The 16,274-nt window shown below is 34.9% G+C and overlaps 2 protein-coding genes across 3 annotated transcripts in view; one reads left to right on the forward strand and one right to left on the reverse strand.

The window, feature by feature from the left end:
- LOC108732523 (26S proteasome non-ATPase regulatory subunit 1) overlaps positions 1–16,274 on the forward strand; it is a 306,055-nt gene that overhangs the window by 51,606 nt on the left and 238,175 nt on the right. The window lies entirely within an intron of this gene.
- Positions 11,545–16,274, reverse strand: part of LOC108732524 (5-hydroxytryptamine receptor 2A) — an 80,800-nt gene continuing 76,070 nt past the window's right edge. For both annotated transcript variants that reach the window (XM_018463388.1, XM_018463387.1), the window contains exons 5-6: positions 14,714–14,990; positions 11,545–13,042 (exon numbers count right to left, since the gene is read on the reverse strand). In XM_018463388.1, the coding sequence (XP_018318890.1) occupies positions 12,022–13,042; positions 14,714–14,990 (1,298 nt within the window). In that variant the 3' untranslated portion in view covers positions 11,545–12,021. The remainder of the gene's footprint in view (positions 13,043–14,713; positions 14,991–16,274) is intronic.

Consider the following 16,274-nt stretch of genomic DNA (forward strand, 5'->3'; position numbering starts at 1 on the left):
ACTTTTACCTGCTGTCTTAACAGTGCGTTTTAGAAAATACTACAAATGGCGCAGTAAACGCCATCTGTAGCACGATGCTACATTTTAGGATTACGTATGCTCCAACAAGGTCCACTTGTGTGGACATCTACTTGCTGAAAATGAATCCCGGCGTAGCCAACCTCAACGTGATAGGCACGTTGTTAGCTCAATCAAATAAAATAATTCGAAGTGGACTGTATTCTGTCGAAACTGCCAGACGCGGATCGCGATTTCGATCTCTTTGGATCTCATCAGCGCGTCGCAGGCAGTTCCGACAAAATACAGACCAACTAAAATGTAGCATCGTGCTACGGATGGCGTTTACTGCGCCATTTGTACTATTTTCTAGGACTTAAAGTAGTTTGGGACGTTAGTGAGGGTGATATTTAATGAAAAGCTCGCTAGAACGAAGACATGAACTATTAACCGAAGTGGTTTTGCCGGGTACTCGGGTTTCCAGTGCATCTCTACTTAAAACTATGTAATGTTGTCGTTACTTTTTGGCCTACTAATTTTTACATATTTGTGTTATCTTTTGTTATGTGATATATAATTTGAAACAAATCCTTTTGTTTTAATTTATTCTGCCGCCACTGAACGCAACTTAAAATGGATGAAAATGCTGGTGAACAATGAGTAACAAAAAAAAACTTGGAAAACGTTCATGCGAATGTAAAAAGTTTTAATTAGGGTCTAACTGTAGAAACGTTGATATTTTCCTTTGCTTTATTTTAAGAGATGTGACAGGCCGACAGCCTAAAAGTTTCAGGACGCAGATTATAACCAAGAGATGGAAAGTGTTTAAAATTTAATTTATGTTGGTGAGCGTTTGCCGTGTCAGTTTTTGTTCTTAAAAAAATATTGTGTTTTACCGTATGTATGGGCTCTAACAAAATTAGCAATTTTGTTCTTCATGTGGTAGGAAGCAGACCGCTGAATATTAGTGAAATTGTGAGCTACATTTCCCTTTTAAATTTTTTACTTCGTTGTTTCTTTCATTTTGTGGGTGTACCATCTGTTTGAATTGGTACCTAGCGATTCCTTTTTTGTTTTTATCATTCGGAGTTCCTGTAGGCGCCTGTACATCCCTGTTCAGCCGTTATTCTGTGAAGATGCTAATTTAACGTAGGAGTTAAAGACTTAAATTAATTGCAATAATAATTANGTTAGTAGTCTTGAAAATAAATTTTAACGAAGATTAAAAGGGTGGAGCTAGAAGTATTTTAACTAAAGTAGGGATCGAATCAGAAGAGAATGAAACTTGGAAAGAGTGATTAGATGAAATACTAAGAAAAAGATTTCGCCCCAATGTACCTAGAAACCCAATATTAAAATGCAATTAAGAAGTAATAAGAATTATACAGCTCATGCTGTTAGTAAACGAAATTAAAATGTTAAGGGATTAGTGGAAAGTACAAGTAGTAAAGTAATTTGTAGAGAGAATAATAGAAAGGTACAGATACAAAAGGTTTTGAGAAGATACATTTGAAAGCATATTTACATAATAACAATAGGAAATATTTACAAAAGAAAGAATTGAATTATACGTTACAATATTGAGTTGGGAAAAATATCAATATATCAAATATCAAAAATATATAAGTGATATCATATCGTAACAAAAATATATGTGGCAAATATGTGTAGCCACAGTGGGTTTAACAAAATTAACTTCTAAGACTGATAACGACAATAACTATAACTTCTAAGACTATAACTAGAAATACTCTTTTGTTTACTTTCTGGGACCTTCTGGAAACATCTGGATAGTTTATTTTTTCTTTGAACTGTTTAACTGCTTTCCCAGAACGAAGGTACGACACACACATTTAAAAATACGGCGCACATGAAGAAAGGCGCCCGCGGCTAGTCGGCGAATCGGTAAGCCGTTCATGCACACGTGTGTCCGATCGCAAATAACACACTCGTGCTCGATACAATACGTATTTAGAACATCAACGCGAGCGAAGCCTATGCGGATAAAATATACTTATACAAAATATATCTTTAGTGTTATAACACACAATTTAGGATGAAACAGCTGCCAGCTAACCATTTTACACTCTACCTTAATGTTTTGATGGTTGTTATGCTTCTTTGAAACTGCCTAGCTGAATTGAAAAATGCCGCAGTTTGGAGACTAACTGCGACATACATAAATACACACACAGATTGAAGAGAAATATAGCTCCCACTTAGTAGGTTGCTGCCGCTTGGTTATTTCAAATCGCTTCTACCAGCTTCTCTACCTACGTTAGATTAATAACTAGAATGTTAATCTGTAAAAGTGGAATGCCGTTTAAGTGCTACCTTTTGTCCGTTAGTAGAATGGGAAATGCGAAATAACAAAAAACAAAAAGAAATCTCTTGTTTCAAGCTATAAGGGAAATGGTTGTATAAAAAACCGTCAGCTTTAGCAGGTTTTTTAAAATAAAACTATGGACTTTTGATATATACCTACCTACCATTTTCAATATGCAGCAGTTTTTTTATGAACCACGAAGTGTTGTGCATGAATTGTGCGGGAAGCATCCTGTGGTTTAAGGGATTTTATTTTAAGAATTTTTTAAACGATATATGAATTTCACAATTAGTAGATATTTATAGTCACTTCATGAATAAAAAGGGGCGACCATATGAATTAAAAGTGCAAAATACTTCAAAGCGTTTGATTTGATTGAGAATAAGTTTTGTTTTACTAACTTTATACTGTCTGCCATTTTTATAGAACGAAAGTAAATAATAATTAATTCGGCAGCTATTTATCGAGATTTAATGATAATTAGACATTTGCTGCTTGAATCAAATCTATAAATCGATAGAATAATTATTACGTAGCTCGTAGTAACTGTACCGTCTACCGATATCATTTTCTTGAGAGATGTAAATTATTAGCCGGACGGTTTGGATTATTGTAATAGATTCGGTATCGATTTGAATTAGTTTGATCTCGTTATGACTTTTGAAAATTTAAATCGATAGAAACCAAATCGTGTGCCTCGTATGTAGATTGCAAACTTATAAAGTCTATTCTAGTGGACTATTCTGCGAAGGTATCAATACCTGGGAAGGATTTCTTCAACTTCCTCAACATTTTGCTGACTGAGAAAATATTCTAATAACTTTTATTATTACATTTCTTCGTGTTCTTCTTTAATCCTTTTTATATTCTTCGCTACTAATTGCTAGAAGCGTTCGACATGTGGTGTTACTGACGAATTATGAGGATAGAGGTTAGAAAGAGTATGAGAACAGAGGATTATATGGAAGTCAATAAGAAACAGGCGAGATAGGTTGGTGTAGGACACCTTAGACATGAAGGGTTAATCAGAGGTGTTAGAGGAAGAAACAGGAGTTAAGAGGAGTAGAGATGGACCTAGATTAGATTACTGTTCGGAAATATTTAAGGATGTGGGATGTTCTAGTTTTAGAGAAATGTGAAGATTAGCTCAGACAATTAATCAATCTTAGGACTGACGACATTATGATGATGATGATGGTAGTAATTGTGATCTTTTAGTGACCATTTATTGTTTGGTTTTATTTAACTATTTTTTCTTTGTTGTGATACTTTGAGAAGTCCGGTAATTTTTCTTGCTGATGTCCACATCTTTATTGGAGTCGACCCATCGCGTGTCGCGCATGTTTCACCGTGTGGGGGTTACACTGAACGAGATTGGAAAACGATAGAGTTACGAGGAGGTGAAGTGCGCTGTTTTTTATTCAGAAAACGTGTTTAATCTTATTTTCTACCTCGGCGTGAAATGGATACCTGAATGGATTTTTTTTTCCCAGGCGAGGTCATTGAAGGCACAAGAAATTTGGGCTCGCATTTATTAGGCTAGCGTGCCCTTATCGACTTCGTTCTGCTTCGAATTGACTGTTCTCGTTCTTCTTTTTTATGATCTGCCTACTTAAGTAAAATCGTCAGGTATATGAGGCCAATTTTGATCCCAAATTGGATAATCAAACCTCCTACACTTCCGTTTTTTTGATATAAATTTTAATACGGCTGTCAAAGGTGAGACATCACCATCGGTAATTTTAGATAAATAACGTGATCGTGGCATGCGTTCTTGAGAAGTCAAAAGGATGGTAATGTCAACATTTCCACTAGTTTTGGTCATATAGTTGTTTTTGGGATGATAAAAAAAAATTAATTTCGAAACATGATATGTTTTGAGTTTTTTCTGGTTACTGGTCAATTAATTATTTATTTTAGATAAGCAAAACATTGGAAATTGCTGTTAAGTTTGTTGTTGTGGGTCTAGAAACATACGTAGTGGTGTATGTTTGTCAGAATGCATGAATGATTCTTTGTACTTTGTTTTCTTGTTAATTTAAAGTGAAAAATATGAGTGTTTCTAGTACAGTTATAGTCCTGCAAATAAAGTCATTTAATTCCAAAAATTAGTAGATATGTAGATAAGTAATAAATATTTTTATTGTCTAAATACGCAATTAGATTTGGTCTCAAGTAAATCGAAGAGGTAATCTTTCGCCGATTTAACTTTATTTCTAAATGTAACAGGAGTTCGTTTGTCTCTTTTAATAGCCAAAGAATCATTCAGGTGTGGTAATTTCCAAATTGGTTTTCGTGACTTTCGCATAGTTGGTGGTATAAGAATTTTAGAACTTTTCAGATCGGAAATGGTTACGTTCAACGATTACATTTTTTTTGCGTTTTGAGTATGAAGTCCAATGACTACAATTTTACGAATATACTTCTATCTGATAAATTTCTAATGTTGTATATAATTCTATCGATATTATTATAGGATTCACTTTACTAAAACTAATAAAAAAGGTGGGTGTTTGTGAATTGCTTGTCGGTTGAGATTTAGTATAAATTGTTAGGTTATGTGGAAATGTTTAATGCAGTACATTAAAAATGGCAGCTGTCGTCGGTTCGTGCTTTTTCTTACTATTGTGTGATTGATAATTAATTTGGGGGGTTATAAGCCATTTTACAATATACCGAAAAGTTATTTGGTCACAACCCACCGTCTAAAATTAATCGCTAGCAGTTTACCAGCGAAATCGTTCATTACTAATTAAAACATAGGCAACTTAAATCGCTCAGCTGATTTTCTTTTTCAAGAAAAGCAAAGCATGATAAAGGGTTTTAGGTGTCAGTTGATGAATTTTAGATTATTTTCTAATTTTTGCCAAGTGTTTTGTTGATATGTTAGCTTATAGTTGGCTTGAAGACTTTGAACTTCTTGACTATTATAAACTACTTATTGTGTCAGTGTGGAATTTATTGGACGACAGGTTACGTGAGTGAAATGTTCGGGTCTTTAGCGTGCCGTTGTTTACATTCAATTAATTTGATCAATTATCTGTACACCAAAGAGAGCATTGATTTGATCGATTTAGTATCATTTGAAATGGGTGATGATTAGAAACCAATGAGTTGTTTGACTTTGAAATCTGTGCGTAGAATGACAGTTCTGAATGAAGTTTTGTCCCAAATTAAACAAGAAAACATCTGGATGGAACAATAGTGATGAATTTACAAGTCAGTAAGTAACGTTTAATTTATGAGACCCAAGTTCTTGCACAGGTAGCTTATTATTTATCGTATTGTTCGTTGTTCGTTGTCCAAACGAATTTACCGCAAACTCGCCTGAAGTAGATAAATTGTGCCCAGGAGCAAAAGGTAAACCGTCAGAAAATTGCGGTCAAAATTATTGGCGTGCATCACGGCAACATGCTTAAGCGTTTCAATGCTCGCATCCGCGTATATGGAAAGCCTGGGCGTGTCGGGGAGTCTCTGCCCATTTGTACGGGTTCCGTTATGATTCTCCCGAGTTTCATTCCACTTTGCAAAACAAAAGGCCCCTGCGTATGCTATACATTGTATGCTTAATGTATTTTTGCTGAAGAAGATATATGTTTAGGGACTAAACAGTTTTGATCCGCAAGGTTTTGTGATTTAATGCTGAACGTGATACATTAAAGCTGACTTGGCGCGGTTCCCATTTCCATTACAAATATTTGCTAAAACTAAAACCAAAACCAAATGCGGAAGTAAATTTCTTTGTAAGAAAGATTTTAATTTAACGTAATTCCTATGCAAACGTCCTCTTTTTGTGGCGGATAATGAATGTATAAAATAATTATGAACATCTTCAACGAAATGGGTTACTGCGTTCTAAAATGAAAAAGAAAACAAACTTCTTTCTTTTTGAGAATTTTCTATAGAGCTACTCAAAAGAGAATAATTAGTCGGGCGACAAAGCGGTCTAAATTTAACATTTGCAATATTGGTTTGATTAAAATTTCAATTTATATTTCGTCAGGTACCTACCTACCTGCATAATTACCAGTAGAATTCACCACTTGCAGCATTGTTATTTGATTAAAAGAGAACTGTTATTTAATAACCCTTTGTTCGTACATTGGAGCTAATTAAAGTGATGCATTATGGTGCTCCATTCGTTAACCCAATTTTCTATTGTACTTGAATGAAATTCAAGCAAAATGTAAATATATATTAAATATTACTAGTTCTTCTCCCCTATCAGTCACTGTGAGCTCGAAACGGTTAGCACCATTGCTTCGAGTGGTCGAAATTCACTTTTGTTTAATCAATTTCTTTGGTAATTGTGTTTGAAAAGTTAAATTTTAAGGAATTGTTTGTAAATAGGTATGCAACACATTGTACACGTCAGCATAAGAAATTGCTAATACTAGCTACGTAATGCTACTTTGCGCTGTGCTGACAGCACTTCTTTTATATATAATATTAATTAAACAAAAATTACTGGAGCAGTGTAAACTACAGCTGAATCCGCTTATAATGACATCTTAGGGAAATGACAAACTCGTCATACTAAGCGGGCATCATACAAAGCATAGTCTAAGAAAATAAACAACTTTCTATTTTGGTTAATTATTTAGTTTAATAGAGAGAAAAATTGCAAATTGTATATATTTATTAACAGAAAAAGAAAAAGAACGATGAAGTGTAATATCAATATACATAAGAAGGGTCAGAAAAATGAGCGAAAATGTTATTATTAATCACTATAGCAGGATATGATTTCTTGAGAATCAGTCATAATAAACAATATGTCATTTTAAACGGAGTCATTATATCCAAACTTTTCTTAATATGAAAACCAAACTTAAGCGGTTGGTCAATATAGGCGGAGTCATAATATACAATTGGCGTTTTATCTTAATTCGGCGAAAGGATATAATCGTAATGAATGGTTTTACTAACTTTTTAACCATACTTGGCAACTGGCAGTAACATGGTCGCAAATTGTCTCATTTTCATCAGCGCTTTGCAACCAGTACTGTATTTTAATCGCACTCAGGTACATTTTATATTGACAGGTTGAAAGTAACCGTTTCCAATATAAACGCAAATTAATTTTGTTACGTCGAAATTGACGCATTTAATTTTGTATTCTGCATTGAAATATCCGCAGAGCTTAACGCCTTTTTTTTTATTAATCGTTCATTTCACACGAATATATAGACATCCGATCCGATCTAATTTCGAGCTTTTATCTGCCATTGTAGGTATATTATAGTATATGTATCTGCACAATAGTGTGCTCTTTCTTTTGTTCTTCTATTCACGTCTTGTTTGCTCAGCGAACGACGTTAATTGAGAGATGGTACCTGAAGAAAGAATACAAGGGTGCCCATAGCGTCGTCGTCAATTCTTATCTTACTCCCGAATGCCAAATATTCAACTTTATAATAAAGCAAAATGTCCTTTTCGTAAATGTTTCTACAGCTGTCATAGATATTGTCTCTGGGTTATTTCGGAGTTAAAAAAAACAAACGAACGAACCTCTTGAACTTCGTACGATATTAATCCTTTCTTTACACGTTTGTAAAGTTGTGAATACTAAATAATCATTTGAAGTGAAAATTAGGCTTTCAAAATGAAAAATATATCTTTAAAAGTATTATGTGTGGTTGCGGTTGAAAGACATAAAACAATTATAATGTTGTATGTAGGTGTTAATGTTGTCTTTTTGGTGTTACAATTTATTTTAAGCAGTCATTTAAAATAGGATTATGCCTATAAGATAATTTGTCAACGGGTCTTAGGGTTATTTAAAGGGTGCGAAACCCTGAATATTAACATACTGTTTTTCAGTAGAACTTTTTCTTGTCCCACAATAATTTTTTGTAACTATGCTCTAAAAGTCTTTTAAAGTAGGATTATGCCTATGAGATAATTTATCAACGGGTCCTGGGGTTATTTAAAGGGTGCGAAACCTCTCAATATTAACATACCGTTTTTCAGTGGTGTACATATGTTTTAAATGTTAGTTCTCGTAGTTACTTAATATGTAAACTTTCCTTTGATGTTCGATAGAATTTTTATTCGTACAATTACCGAATGAAAGGCAATGAACGTGATTTTCAATTCAATAGTAAAAGCCCTTTTGCCTGTGAAAGGAATTTCAGACATTTCTGGAAATTGGTTCGAACTTGGACGTGGTTTCGATTCAGTCTAACTACTATTGAGACGTATCAATTGTTAAAATTTATATACTCGATGTATTTTTTGCTATAAATTTGGAAATTACTTTACTAGAAGCTGTTTTGCTAAATGGTTTTATATTCATGAAGTTCAAAATCATTAACCATTCATGTTTGCAACAGTGATACATATTTTTATTACGCCATCAAAGTTGGCATTGCAAAATTAACAGGCAAAAAAATAAAACATCGGATAATTAGTCGCAAATTATCCGTGAAATTCAAAGATAAGTCGTGACTTGGTAATTCCTACAGCCATTTCAAACTACCAGACAAAAATTGTAAAATCGGTCAGCAAAACCGTAGAGAGCGGGTTCATAATTAGTCGCTAATTAACTGCTGACGATGCAGACTACTAACCAAGGGGTTCGAACTTTTTTCAGAATAGCTTTATTTTTCGAGGTTGACGGCCTGGCAGCAGCTGTAATATCGAGTGAGATTACAGTAGGCATTCTAAATTGAGTTTGAAAATTTCTGGGAATATTTTTCAAATTAGCAGTGATAGCCGATGTAATATCAACATTCCAGGAATGAAAAAATATGGAAAATAATAATTCGTCTTGTGCATCGCGTGCTAATGAATGTTTAAATGGCCCAAAGCGAAAGAAGAAAAATTTCATAATTAAAGGTCAAAATTGATGACTGCGGTTTATGGTATTATTCAACACAAGCATGATATAAGGGGCTGTCGTGCCACTTTATGCACTTTTATTTGCATGCGATTTAAATATTTTCATTATGGCAAATAGTGTGTGGCCTGTTTTCAACGGCATGATTTATGTATGTATGTACAGGGTGGTTTCTCTATCTCTTTTTTTGAGACAAATTTAGTGGTATTTTGAAAAAAAATAGTAGAAAAAAATGCAACAACTTCTACGTTCTTCAGACAATTTTTTTGAATAGAACACAGTGGTGTCGGAAAAATTAAAAAAAAATCATCCCCTTTCGAGTGATGACAAACCTGTATTTTTTTAAATAGGAACCGTAGAGTATTAAGTATCCCCTGTACTTGAATAGCAAAGAATTAAAATTGTTTATGACACGAACATAAACATAAATAAAATAACATTATTAAAGACATGATAACTTTAGGGATAGATATATATATATAGGGACAAAAGACTAGTACGCTCAGATTTTTAGGTGATAGAGCAGTGTTAGCATCTAGCAAGGAGGAGTTAGAGATACTCTTAAATGGAATGGTATTGTATGAAAATGAATAAAAGTGAAACAAAAATATTGGTATGCAATAGAAGAAAATGTAGGGAGAGAGCGAATATAAAGATGGAATTAAAAGCTTGACGAAGTGGCTGATTTTTGGTATCTAGGACGTCAGTTAACTGAAGCAGTAGAGATATAAAACAGAGGATAGCGTGGGGTCGAGTCACCTTCAATAAAAATATGTCACTTGTATGCTCGCGAACAGTTAAGTTAAGAAACTAGAGCGCGGCATTGTATAGGTGCGAAACATGGACGGTGGGGCAGCGGTAAAGAAAAGTTAGAAGCGTTCGAAATGTGGTGTTATAGGCGGATGATGAGGATATCGTGGATAGAGAAGATTAGAAATGAAGAGGTATTAGAAAGAATTGGAGAACATATGACTCTATGAAAGTCAATAAGAAATAGGTGAAATAGATTAGTAGGACACCTTCTCAGGCATGAAGGTCTAGTCAGAGACATATTACAGGCAGAAACAGGAATTAAGGAGAGTACAGGTAGACCTACATTAGATTACTTACGCAAATAGTTAAGGATGTGGAAGCGAATATCGCTCGCATTTGTCTAATCTCTTGTGTTGATTTTACCGGCAATTTCGTCTGCATGAAATTATTGCTAATTGCTCAAACGGCTATAACCAATAAACAGTTAAAGAAAGTAGCCTTGAATGCCTCTCACCACTTTGTGATGCCTTTAAAGTCCCATCGAAATTTTTCATTTGTGTCTTAATAGGATACAAATAAACGTAAATTATTCAAATTCGATTTGCACTTTACCGATGGTTTTAACAATAGAAAACGATTTTTTCCTTGCTTGACACTTCACGTTCTAAATTTATTTGCAGTCGACGCGCTTCGCTGTTATTTTATCCTTTTTTTTTTGATAATCGATTCATTTTCTTTACGATTCAGTCGTTAGGTGGACGAACGAGTCGACAACAATTTACCTGATGCGAAAAATTTTCTTACTTTCCTCTTTAGCCGTTTTACAATCTTGTCGGTATTTGCCGTTGTTCTTTTTCACAGCCGACTTGAAGAGGGTAATTTTTATATGGCAGGCCATCTTTGCTCTCGAGCAATAAAATTTCCTTGCCGCTGACGCCGCCGGCCAAATAACCCTCGCTAATGCTATGAAAACCCCTTGTTTGTTTTAAACGAGAAATACCGTCAGTGTTTTGCCAGCCGTAACTCTTTTACGAGCGCTTGCCTTTTGAAATGCTTTTTAACAGAATTTTATTAACTAACACAAACTGGATGCGTAGAAAATAGTATACGTAAGAGATCGTCAAGGTCCATAGAAACATTATTTTGCTAAAACAACGGTCTGTTTGTCTATCTGCCTTCTAAATGAAACAAGGTATGTGATAGCATGCTTTTGTTTGAGTTTATAGGCAACGTCATTTCTAAAAAAGCCGAACGGAAACAAAGAGTTATGATTGATTCTGTGGTGTTTAAAGAAAATTTTTAGTCAATTTGTGGACTTGCTAAACTGAGCTTACGGCGCGGCATTAAGACAGGTACAAGGTACGAAAACCTTGATTCCCGAATCTTACTGGTACTTGTCCAGTTAAATGGTTCACATTTTGCCGCTTTAAATAAATGTGAGACACCCAGGAATATTTTATTCGCTACTTTTGATACATTTATAAATTACACGTATTTATTGACATTTTCGGTTATTCAAATATTGATTTTAACAATAGGTACATTTATCGTTTTGTGCCAATTATTATAAATATGCATGTATGTATTCTATATATATATATATATTTATGTACACGGTAATTCATGATAGAATGCACTTACATAAAAAGCATATTTTCCCCTTGTATTGTTCCATTTTATGAAACATTATCTCTTAATGCTACGGTATATAAGTAAACATGCACGGAAATAATAAATTATACATTATAATCAGTTAAGTTACATTAAGGAAGTATCACATTTTGTTTCTGTGTAAACTACGAAGATTTTATTAATAACACAGTATATTTATCCTTTTAGTTATCCGTTTCAGAAAATATTTGTATAATTCGGCGAAGTTGGATGATTTTGTGGATTGTGAATAGAGATTAATACTAGAGATACTTAACTAGTGTCGTTTACTTTTAAAAAGGTTTTTAATTGATTGTTATTGTATCGTAGCTACAGTAATGTCGAAAATATACTTGCTTGCTATAAGGTCATGCTGTATGGCAAATTTAGCAAGTATGTAGGTATCTATTTAATGTAAAAATCACCAGTGAAACCACTGTCTAAATTTATTGCGTCATCTGTGAGGTTTCCACGTTTGGTTTTTGTATTCGCACATGAGCACCTTCTTAAACGCTTGTCTGAACACTTTGTTGAAGATGGTATAAAAAATTGGATTTACCATTGAACTGGCGTATCCGAGCCACGTGACGAATTGAAACACCCAGTCGTCGATTCGTTCCTCGCAGTCCCGGCAGATGATCGGTAACAAATTAAGGACGAAGAATGGTGCCCACAGGATCACGAACGTGAAGAATACAACCCCGAGTACTTTCGTTGCCTTCTGTTCCAACCAGATGATCCTTCCGTGACGGGACGAATTCCTCGATATTAAACTGCTGTTGCGACTGTGGTGAGGTCTCACGACGCTTTTCCCGTAACTGTATCTTTGTGCTGAGAATGGGGAGGAATCGCTTTTGGATTTGACCGGCGATCCCTGGACGCTTTTGGACTCCATCAGGCGCAACGTGGCGGCCCTTCTTAGTAGCATTGGCGTCTGTTTTAATGAACTGGTCGTCGAAGTCCGTGCGCTTCCGAAACTGGAACCTCGCCTCCTCATCCGACTCGGTGACTCCCAAGTGACTATCATGCTTGTCGAGTTGCATTCCGACGAACTCTTATCTTTCCTCAGAAGAGATCTTTTCGGCGAATTATCGATGTCTATGCTAAGGGAATCTATCATGTGGTTCTTCTTGCCAATTTCAATTGTGTTACTCGGTACTATTTTGATTTCTGCCGGTTTCGGTGGTGTCGACCTGTTGGATTGTTTGTCGCCGAAATAAGGGCAGGTACAGGGCGGAGGTAGAAGTAGAGAATCAGTCGTAGATGTTTTATTAGAGTTTTCGGTTTGACTCGAATAAGTCGGGAGATAGCCGTGGAAGCTGCATGTACGACGGCGTTTTCTCGGGGAATTTTTGCCCTGGCTCTCGCCAGTGTGGAACGTTGAAGCTCGACGGCGTTTTTGTGGAGTTTCGCACCTTTCCGGTATTGTGAAGGAAGAACTGTTGGAACTGATGTACGTTAAGCTGGATTTATCTCTGAAAATACAAAAATTTATTTTCGCGCTTCGCTTACGTATGTAAGGCTTATTCTGGAAAGGTATGAGTGAATATATTGCAAACATTGTTCACAACAGAATCAAGGGTCACAATATTTCTATAAGCGAATAGGCTCGTTGCATAAAATCGAAAATTCCATCAGTTACGTATGCTCATCTCTTAAATGAGAAAAATTTTCCGTCACAGAAAGTTTTTACTGTATTTCACATCTATCCTAGTATCTGCTTACAATTTTTCCTAAAGACATGATATCAATCGGACAACTTCCACTACTTGATTATGAATAGCAAGTATTAACATTAAAAAAATTGGCAGTGGAACTGGATAGGAACGGAACGACTGTTTCTGTTTTTTTGTTCGGAGTTGTGTAATAAATCTACTTTCACTTAATGCCGTGAGTTGATTTTTTTTTGAGGGAGAATAAGAAATGGCACTGACGAAGGAAAGCCGGGAAATCGTGGTTTCGTTTACGGCATCTTTTTTGCCTACGTTACCGAGATCCATTTGTCACACGTGTTGACGGAGTCGTTCGCTCACGTTAATATTGGTCTCGGCTGTTGAGGAGACGGGTCATTAATTTTTTTTTGTTCGAACGCAAATTTACTATCTCGATTACGGTATATGCGAACGTACGTAACGTGTACATATATTTTGCCGAGGCACGATCCTGATTTTTCACATTTTCTTTTTTACATGCGTAATCAAATACGTACAGCTATAGTATTAGGAGACTAGCTGAGCCCCCTGTACAAATTTGGACGTATCGGCTAACCGGGTACTTGTCAACGGTGACATTAATCGCAATATTTGAACTTATGAACGATTGCATATATGTGTACGCAACCAGTTATACACACGAATGGAATCATTTAGACCCGCCAGTTTTTACTGTTTATATTGAATACGCAGAAGTTGCCGATTTTTAATTAAAGATTCTAATTAAATGGAACCATCTACTTATCCAGTTTCAGAATATGTTATTATGAGAGGTGATTTCAAACTAAACGTTTTCTTTGGCGTTTTAATTGGCTAATATCTTCTAAAATGTGTAATAAATTTGTATGAAACTTTTAGGGATATTTTCGTGAATATGCTTACATTTATTGGTAAAATAGGGGAATTGTCTTTTTAGTAATGACTTTCACCATTGCTTTCTGAATTAACAAGAGATGAGATACGATGTGGTTAAATGTTGTTTTTTTGAGGTTGTTAATTATTATAATAAATATAACATTGTAAGGGTAACAGCTATAATTAGTACATTAATTAATAAATAAAATTATTGAAACAAATCCGAAGTATTCGGCAAATATTCCAACTTTTCGAAAAATATATAATTACCTACTTGAAACGTCGAATTTTCTAGGAAAGTTATTTTAATAATAAATGCCTTGTTTTCAGTTATCGTTTTTTACTTTCGCTAAACAGCTAAAATTCCCCTGTAAGTTGCATATTTTACCGTTAATGACTACCGTGGCGTTGCCACGTAGTCCCAAAATCCCGTTTAATTAAATTCCTTTGTTCCCGTGTGAATGTAATATGTTTGGGTAACGTGATATACAGCATTTTTGCACAATAATGATCACATTTTTGGTCAAATCAAAACTAAATTAAGCGTTTCGGTTTTGCAATAATGGTACAATAGCTTACCTGGCTGTCAAGTTTGTCGAATTTTGATGCGTTTGATTTTGTGAGCTTTCCCTATTAGTTGTAGCCGCTTCTAAACCCCTCGATAGCTTCAGCATTTCGGCTCCGAATTGACCCAGGGCTGACATCGTGCATGGTGTCGGCTCGGTCTCTTGTATCCATAACTCGTGAGTGTCGATTGTCAATTCTGTGTCGGTCGATGTAGCCGAATGGGCATGCTGTGGAGTTCCTGATCTAGATCGTCTTGTATACAGAAATCTTCGCCACGTGCATTTCCTATCTAGAGCGTTAATTAATAACGATTGAATATAAAAGTTTTTGTGATGTTTAGGGTAGTTGGTGTATTTATATTAGATATTTTCTTCACTTAATTCCGTTTTATATCTCACTTATTTTTAGTACATTTCCCCTTTTCATTTGACTTTCAAATTGTGTCGAGAAGACGATTTATTCGAAAGCCATTGTTTTGCATTTAAATTAAGAACGATGGCGACGGCGTGTGTCTAACCACTAGGAATACCCTTGAAGGGACAGAGATTAGATGTGGGGACTTGTCTTTGCGTAACAGAAGCACTACAAAGACTGAAGGTGTTAAGTTTCTTTTTCTTCATTCATCGTAATGTAACTGTAGAGTATCTCGGAAAAATAGCACTAAATAGCGTTATTGATTTTCTTTTGAGTAACAAGATATTACCGAAAGAAGTAAAGGTTTTCATTAGAAATTTGCTTTGTTTGCATGGGCACGTGTACCAGGTGCGTGCTTGGGAAGACGAATCTACCCTAAGCACTCGAAAATTTCAGAAGATAAAACGATTTGTGAAAACAAGTAGCTGAATAAATAATATTTGAAGACAAAAATAATTTAGCGTAACAAATAATATAATTCGTCTGTTATTTGATCTTTTCGAGTTTTTGTAAATAAAGATATGACGATCTGACAAGTACTTAAAATAGACAAAATCGTACTTAAAGAATCTCGATTTATTCAAGATCTTCAAGATGTAACATTCTCCACGCTAGGTATTATACTAAATACACATGTAAAAAAAGTTTGTAACAGTTCAATTATGAGACAACATAATTAAGGAAATAATCGTAATATTTATTAGCTTGAAAATTTTGTTGTGGCTGGAGATTTTCCATATCAACAGATAAAACGAAAAATAGACAAATTTTTCGGGTTTGGGCCGTTGTCTGTAGAATTTGGGCAGTAGCGTATTGGAAATCTGGTTTAGAAGTTGGTAGCTGCTCGAAATGATTAAGGATGAAAAAGTGTATTATGCAAGGCGATGTAACGTTTGCCTGTTATAGACCGTTCAATGGTTTTTCTTTATGTTATTTAAAATTTTGTTTGATATGGTTAATGTTAATTAACAATGTCTAACCATCTACCTATATTAATTTTTTTCTTAAAGTTTCCTTTAGCATGAGAGATTTCCAAAAAATAATATAGGTACCTGCGGCAGTGAGTAGGTTTCATTGAAACAAGATTCGAATGTGTAGGTTTTTGACATCCCTGCTAGACAGGCGGGTATTGTTTGAAAGGTTTCACATGTCTGGGAGA

The sequence above is a fragment of the Agrilus planipennis genome, unplaced genomic scaffold (assembly GCF_000699045.2).
Source record: "Agrilus planipennis isolate EAB-ADULT unplaced genomic scaffold, Apla_2.0 scaffold48, whole genome shotgun sequence".
NCBI classification, from domain to species: Eukaryota; Metazoa; Arthropoda; class Insecta; order Coleoptera; family Buprestidae; genus Agrilus; species Agrilus planipennis.